The sequence below is a fragment of the Dipodomys spectabilis genome, unplaced genomic scaffold (genome assembly GCF_019054845.1).
Source record: "Dipodomys spectabilis isolate Male_0828 unplaced genomic scaffold, ASM1905484v1 ptg000178l, whole genome shotgun sequence".
NCBI lineage: Eukaryota > Metazoa > Chordata > Mammalia > Rodentia > Heteromyidae > Dipodomys > Dipodomys spectabilis.
Window position 1 is genome coordinate 10203939 of NW_024870855.1, and position 8337 is coordinate 10212275.

The window sequence follows — 8337 nt, forward strand, 5'->3', positions numbered from 1 at the left end:
GAACAAGTTTCCAGGAAAAGAGCCAACCCTCCCTCTGTTAAGATCAACCAATAGTGTTGGCCATTTGGTTTCCAGATGTTGGGTAAGTGAAGGTTTTTGGTTAAAAAAAAAAAAACCCACAAAGTAAGGACAGAGCTTGTCCACTGTCTCTGCATGTTAGAAATCAAATCAGGCAGGCACACATCAGCCAGAAGACAGTGAACTGTTATAGTCATCAGAAAGAGGGCAGGGTTGGTCTGGCCCTGAGTCCAGGAGTACTGGGATATGTATATCAATGGCTTAAAGCCAGGGGCTCACCTGAGGTTATGGCAATATTACCATGCACAATCACGAAGAACCCAAATCCTCCAGAATTAGGTTGGCTGAGTTCAAATCTCCCTACGCTCACTAACATATTACTTCACTTCTCCATGCCTTGGCTCTCTATAGTTTGTCAAAGAGAGATGATAACAGAAGTGTTGATGTTAGAGAGAGGCTGTGCATGTAAATGATGATGTAGGCAAAGCACACAGAGAACATCCACTTACTGCTCAACTAGCCGTGTCATGGTCACGAGTAATGGTCTCTGTTACCCTTTTTCCTGCCCAGTATTGCATCTGGACAGATGGGCTGAATGCACTGCTTGGGAAAGACATGATGAGCGAGCTGACGCGGAATGACCTAGACACCCTGCTCAGCATGGAGATCAAGCTCCGCCTGCTCGACCTGGAAAACATCCAGATCCCCGACGCGCCTCCTCCCATCCCCAAGGAGCCCAGCAACTATGACTTCGTCTACGACTGTAACTGAAGTGGCCAGGACCGACATGCACCTCCAGGCTGGAAGTCTGGAAGTTTAGCAGGAGAGAAGAAGGAAACACGCCCATCCCTTGGCATCACATTTCAGTAGAGAGAAGCTGCAGATCCACCCTTCCTTTGACCTCAACTCTAGCTCAAGCTTTTCCAACCCTTCCTGGTACCATGTCCACTCTTAGAATCTGTTTTCAGACTCACTGCTTTAAGTTCTGGTTCACTACAGTTCACTGGTGGGACAGAGTTAACAACCACCACTCATAAGAAAGCCAAGGGGCCTTTCCATCCTCACCTGTGGCAGGCATGACCCTCCTTGCTGAGTAAGAAAACAGTTAAAGCTGCCCCAGAACTTGCCCACCAAACCAAGGCCTGTCTCTAGAAGAAATAGCCCAGCTATCTGATCAGAAGACTAAATGCCCCATCTTCCTCCCCGCCTCTTTCTAGGGTCAGCGCAATACCACCAGTTCTATTTAAGTTGAGATCTGCTTTTAGATCTCCTCCTTCCCTCCCTCTCCCCTGCCTTGGCCTTGCCCTGGTCCTCTCTGGTCTCAAGAACAGTGACCATAACCTCATCATAGTCTTGGCCAGCATCGAGCCTCCCAAACAGGAGCCCATGCCTGCACCATGTCTGCACTGTGACCTCACCCTATTCCCTCCATGCTAGCTAGTCTTGGGCTTCCTCTCCCTGCCCCAGCCCAGACCTGCCTTCATCTCCACACGCGCTACCAGCCTCTTAGCACAAAGCACAACTGAAATCAGTAGTCACGCTTCATCTCTAATAAACTAAACCTAAATGCCTCTAAGACAGGCAGTTGCTACCCAAGGGTTTGGTGTCACCTTGCTCCTGTTGCAACCCAGGTTCCACGGGATGGTCAAGCCGTCAGACATCCAAGTTTACATCGTTGTAATTATTATAGGTATTTACAATTTGCAAGGGTTTGGGGTTATTTTTTCTTTTGCTTTTTTTTTTTGTACAAAAGAGTCTAACATTTTTTTGCCGAACAGATATATATTTAATGAAAAGAAGAGATACATAAATGTGTGTACTTTCCAGGGTTTTTTTTTAATTATTTTAATCCCAAACATCTTTCTGAAAATAACATTCCCTTAAACATGCTGTGGAATAAAGTTAACTGTGATGAGTTGGTGAGCTGGTGTTTTGATTTGGTCACTTAGGTGTTAGCTGCTGTGTCTTTAGCATCGCCTGTGAACTTGTTCAAAAATGCCGAATCTAAGAGCCTACCCCACCCCACCTCTTCTGAACTGGGAAGTGTGTGTGCATGTTGGTTTGGGGTACACTGTTCTAGAAGACTCTTAGCCTTTGAGAGGTCATGTCAGCAAAGAGACTCAGTGAAGTCCACTTCTTAGAAGACTATCTGAACTCATGGAGATGAATCTTGGGGTTAAAAATACGATCTATTCATTTCACTTGCTGCCCCTGGGTCATAAATTTTTTTGATTGTATCTTTCTTCCTACCATTAAAAATCTTACAGAAGTGGTCTAGTTACATCTCAACTTGGAGATGTGTATTTAATAATGGGGAAAAATGTGATCCCATAGACCTGGAAATAATGAAGCCAAAACTAAATAAATCCAACTGTGATTTAATGTATTATAGATCAGAGCCCATCAAAGGCTTTCTCTTGAGAGCCATCATCTGGATCAGAAACTCTTAAGAGCTAGAGAGGAGGATAGAAGGCACCAAATACACAGAGCTCCATGTTGCCCCACCAAGCATTGTGAACTCCCAATGCAGCTTATAGATGCATGCCGATGTCTACTCTTTCCTGCTGGAATAATGTGCAGTTACAGATTGACCTGAGTTGAGATGGCATGGTCCAGGGTACTCCATCAATTGCAGGAGAAAACCCTTTATAACCCACAGTCACTCTGAAGGGGTCATTCTTCCCACCTGAGCCCTCACATCTGGTATTAAAGTGACAACTCCATCATTAATCTTCAATGTTATTGATATGTGTCCTTCTTCTTGGGAATATCTATTGTTCCACATCCATCATGATAAAATGAAAAATCAGGCCAAAGAAAGCAAACAGTCTACCTTATGTACCTGGGGTTTATAAAAGCCCATCTTTGAAAAGAAGAATCCCCTGGACCAGATATCTGGCTCTAGTTTTAAGGAATTCATCTGTCCTGGTACTTTGGCTGAGAAGAGCTAGCCCGTCTCTTCTAGCTTTCTTATTTTGGTCCATTAAATAAGAACAGCATATCCAGGACTTTTTAATCTCTCATTTTCTTTTTAAGTGGATACATGGTAATTGCTTCATGCATGGGTAGTGATAAAGTCACCATGAGGTTGGAAGAATACAAGTTCCACACCAATCAGGACTGCATGGCAAGACTCTGTATCAAAAAGAAACACAAAAATGTGGGGTAAGGGAAAACAAGGATAGAAAATACAGGGAGGTCTTAAAAAGAGAGATATTCAGCCCCTAAGACACAAACTTTCCAGGTAAATCATGCTGGAGGCATGAAAACCTGCATCCACTAGGGAATCTGAGCCAATTGGTGGCTGGTGCAAAGGTTGCACCTGGGAAATGGAACTGTAGAAGGAGCTGCCAAGCATGAAAGACCTGGGTAGAGTTGGCAAGGGATTCTTAGTTGAAGACAAGAGCCACATGAGAAGTGATGCCAAATTTGCCATTCAGAAATATCACCAAACAGCCACATGGGAGGAAAGGTTGGAGTGGGAGAAAATTGGAAGCATATATATTGGCAAAGAGATGATTAAAACAATCCCTAGCCAAAAAGGAAAATCATTGGGGCCCAGACTTTGCTATCAGGCATTTGGAATAGAGTGTGGAATTTTTGTATCACATCAGTCTCTAAAACATTTTAGATGTTGGCGTTCAGTCTTCTTTTTAAAGGATGTTTCAACCTGTCTATGGGCTGTTTGAACACAGATGGAATGGATCACCCGTGTAAGGTGCAAAAAATATAAGTAAAAAGGCTATATTTTCAAAATGAACAGATAAACACAAAATACACCTAAGTCCAACATACACAAGTTAAATTCTTATCTCTGAGCGCAAAAGCAAAATATGGACCATGATGATTGTATGGCATATGCCTACAACAAATAACACAGAATAATTGAAAGCACAGGTGTAAGCAAAATATGCCAGTAAACACAAAGTCCAAGTGGAGTGGATTGGGAAGGGGCTGCCGAGAAGAAGAAAATGCAGCAGGGAAAGCAAAACTGAAAACAAAAGGCATTTCATTAAAAATGTACATGTGGGTAAGTACAATCAAAGTGAAATTGGAGATGGAAATTGAGTTCTTTTATAATGCTTATTTACATGGGTATAATTTCCCATGGCTATTGGGAACTGACTGATGAGGATAGCTACATGGAAAATGAAATTGTCCTGAAATAATATAAGCCATGTACAAGATAATTGCTGAGTATCTTTCCTTATGCACAAACGTTAACTAATTTCTAAATTTTAACAAAATGATTAAATACATTCAATAGCTGTTGCTATGTGTGTAGTCTCTGAAGAATCTGCATTCTTTATTTATCTTTGGAATATGTTTAGAGTTAATCATATAATTAACCACAAAGAAAATCTCTATATCCCAAGAGAGAAATAAGGTCTAAAGAATTTTTGGTTCCGTTAAAATATTGAAAATGTCCTCTCATGGTCTCTCTGGAGAAAAATTTTGCAATATATTTCAAAGTTTTAAAAATATGGCTGTCTTTTGAAATTCTATTCATCAAACAGAGCCACTTAATTGTGTTTTACCCGTTTACATGCTGAGCGCCCTGTGCACAAAAAGGATTCTGTGTTTAAAACAAAAGGCTAAAACCTCAGGCTAAAATAAACAATGAGACATCCATTTATATTCTGGCATACATGACCGACATTCCAAATCAAATGAAAAAGCTCCCTAAAAGGAAAAACATACCTAAATAGATAGATAGATGATAGATAGATTATCAAATAGCATGAGATATCTATGCATTTTGTATTATCTCCTAAGTAGATGTACAGAGGGATTTCAACATGTCAATATGTAAGTGCATCGTGATCAGTATTACCCTTTTCTATAATTCTTCCCCATCTATGCATTTTTATAAATATACATTGAGATATAAATATACACTGAGCTATTCTAATGGTTTTCTATGACTGGGTAGAATTGTGAGAATTTTTTTTTTTTGCTTATTCAAAAATCTGTATTTAAGGCTTTTGCAATAAGCATGTCTCCCAAGTGCAAAAGGTCATCCTCAAGTCAGCCTATGCTAGAAAGCTGTAGTGCTCAAGATCCAACTCATCCCCAAAATGCTTCCTTCTACCCGTGAATAATTTGAACATATGTAAGAATATGAAAACATTCATTACATTTAGTAATTTTACTTAAAACAATCTTATGGACACCCATTACGGCCATGAAAAAAAAATGTATTCCATCTTGTTTATGGCAACCCTTAAACATCTGGCTATGAAGTCACAGTTAAGTTTTCTCTTTTTCTCTTTCATCCAACCCTTCTTTCGTGACATGGCTTGTTCACCTTCGATAAATAAATAATAGTTTGATGATGATAATCGTCAAATAGCATTGACTCCAATAGCATTTTCTCAGTATGTTTTGACACTCCAGCAAATAGAAGGCCTTACTTGTGGAGTCTTTTTGCGTGATTAAACTTTGCTATCACATCCGTTTTACTATCTCATTTGGCAAAACAGCACTTTGAACCATAACTTCTAAGAGATTTAGCAAGGTCTGATGATACCAAATAAAATTTTAACAAAAAACACAAAGTAGCTTTTTGTTGGAGGCTCACTCCTATAATCCTAGCCATCCAGGTGGCTGAAATCTAAGGAACATGATTCAAAGAAAGCTTGGGCAGGAAAGTCCATGAGACTCTCTTATCTCCAATTAACCATCAAAAAGGTGGAAGTGGGTCTGTGGCCCAAGTAGTACAGCAATAGCCTTGATTGAAAAAGCTCAGGGATAGCATTCAGGTCCTGAGTTCAAGCTCCAGAACCAGCATAAAATAAAAGCACAAAATAAGAGATAAAAGATAATGATCCATCTATATTTTTAACCCAATAGTGATGGCATATAAACAGGGGAGAGAGGGACAAGGTATACATGTGTATTAATAGCAGTTTTCTCACAAATGTCATGATCTCACAGTTGTTAAAGATACATAGCTTTCAAGTCTCGTGTCAGATTGTAGTTCCAGTGATTTGTTTTTTTTTGGTTTTTTTTTTTGTTTGTTTGTTTGTTTTTCTGTCTGTGGAAATTTAGGTTAGATATTTTCTGGTTTGCAAACATTTGTAGAATCCTTTGCAAACAACTATAGAAGAACTATATTAAATCATGTTAGTGTGTTTTGAAGCAGTGTCTAGCACATAGTAAATATTCATAGACATTTCTTATTGCACAATCATGGCAACTTTAAGGTCCACTTAAGTTTACCCTCATCCATCCTTGCAGACTGGCTTCTGTTCATGGGGGTCTTATGGTTAATTAAAGCCCTTATTACTCCTCAGGAACTGATCAGCAAGCTTATTTGATTCATTTGATGAATCTAATCTCTCTCTATTCAAAGCTTACCACCATCTTCCTGTGGCAGTCTTAGGTCTAGATAGGACCAGGGAATCCAACATGCAGGAGGCATGTAGAAGGAACAAAGCATAGCAGGGTTTGGAACAAAAGGGTGTTCAGTTGGGTGCCAAAGGTAATGGCAGAATCTCTGCAACTTGCTTTTATGAGACTCAAGGTGTGTAATGCCCATGTGCTACATGAACACATGCCATTAATACTAATAGCTACAATTACCAACCACCTGTTGCAACACATCGTGTTTAGTGTTTTCCTGGCATTGCAATTGTCTCCCGCACCTGCAAACTGAACACAGTACATGGAAAATTCCAGGAGTAAATAATTCACGTGTTTCAAATTGCAAGCCATTCTGTGTAGCACGATGAAATCTCATACTGTCCCTTGCCACTCATGTGAATGAAGTATCACTTTGCTCAGGACCCCATACATTATACACCACCTACCTGTAGTCACTGCATGGATCTCTCAGGTATGCTGTACTATATATACCATCCATCTGTTGTTAGCTTCTATACATCTCAACTATCAGACTTTCTGATGTAGTACCCCAGTGCTTGTAGTCAAGCAACACTTGCTTTTAAAAGCTTTTCTTTCTTTTCTTTTTTTTTCTCTTTTTTATTTTGGTCAGTTGTGGGACTTGAACTCAGGGTCTGGGTACTGACTGTCCCTGATCCTCTCTTTTCTCAAAGCTAGCTACCACTTGAGCCACAGCACCACTTCCAGTTTTTGAGTGGTTAATTGGAGGTAAGAGTTTCACAGGGACTTTTTTTGCCCAGGCTGGCTTCAAACTGCAATCCTCAGATCTCAGCCTCCTGAGTAGCTAGGATTATAGGCGTGAGACACTGGTGCCAGCAAGCTTTTCTTTCATATAAATTGTTTACCTCAAGCATTTTGTCACGGTGATAGGAAGATAGTTAACATACCTGGAGACCTCTTCAGTCAAAGTTTGGGTGACCCCCTCAGTTCCAGGATCCTTCTGTGTGTGTGTGTGTGTGTGTGTGTGTGTGTGTGTGTGTGTGTGTGAATGCCCTCTTCTAGTCTCTGCCCCTACTTTCCATCACCTTTATTTTATAGTTTCTTCCTTTCAGGAGATTACTAATTATCAGACTTTTTCCTTTATGAATGATACTTTTGCTATCTTGTTTAAGAAATTCCACCCTACTCAGAGAAGGGAGAAACAGAGAGAGTGAATAAATTTGAGGATGAGTGGGGTCAAAATAGATTGTTTGCAGCTGTAAAATGAGAACAATGAAACCTGTTGAAATTGTTTGGGGGAAAAAGGAAGGGAGGGGGATAGAGGAGTTAGGTTGAATAGAATATATCATAACAAAGAAACACCCTCTGGACAGGTGTCATCAGCTCATGACTGTAATGCCAGCTACTCAGGAGGCTGAGGTCCGAGGATCACAGTTCAAAGCCAGCCAGGGCAAGAAAGTCAGGGAGACTTCTCTCCAATTAACTACTGAAAATGCCAGAAGTGGAGCTGTAGCTCAACTGGTAGAGTTCTAGCCTTGAGCACAAAAGCTCAGATACAGCACCCAGGCCCAGAGTTCATGCTCCAGGACTGGCAGAAGAAGAAAACAAAAACAAATGTTTTGCATAACTAATATAAGCTACTGGGGGAAAAAAGAGAAATTCTACCCCATTCAGACAAAGGACATCGAATGTTACGTTATCATTTCTTTAAATATACTTTAAATGCCTTAACATTAATTGTACAAAGTGTTTCATTGTGATATTTCCAACATGCATGCAATATGCTTTGATCAAATTCACCCCATCTATATCAATCTTCTTTAACTTCTCCCTCTTCCTGTTCCTCTCTTTTATCAGCTTTTGTCATTTCCATTGGTACTACTTCCATACATGTATATAAGTTAATTCTATAATATTGTCATTTTTCTTTCCCTCTCCTCCCACCCACTGCTCCCCATCTCCAGACATCCACTT

The 8337-nt window shown here is 40.2% G+C and overlaps 1 protein-coding gene across 3 annotated transcripts in view; it reads left to right on the forward strand.

Moving 5' to 3' along the window:
* Positions 1–1938, forward strand: part of Elmo1 (engulfment and cell motility 1) — a 447896-nt gene extending 445958 nt beyond the window's left edge. For all 3 annotated transcript variants that reach the window (XM_042695082.1, XM_042695081.1, XM_042695083.1), the window contains one exon: positions 589–1938. In XM_042695082.1, the coding sequence (XP_042551016.1) occupies positions 589–789 (201 nt within the window). In that variant the 3' untranslated portion in view covers positions 790–1938. The remainder of the gene's footprint in view (positions 1–588) is intronic.
* The last annotated feature ends 6399 nt before the right edge of the window (positions 1939–8337 follow it).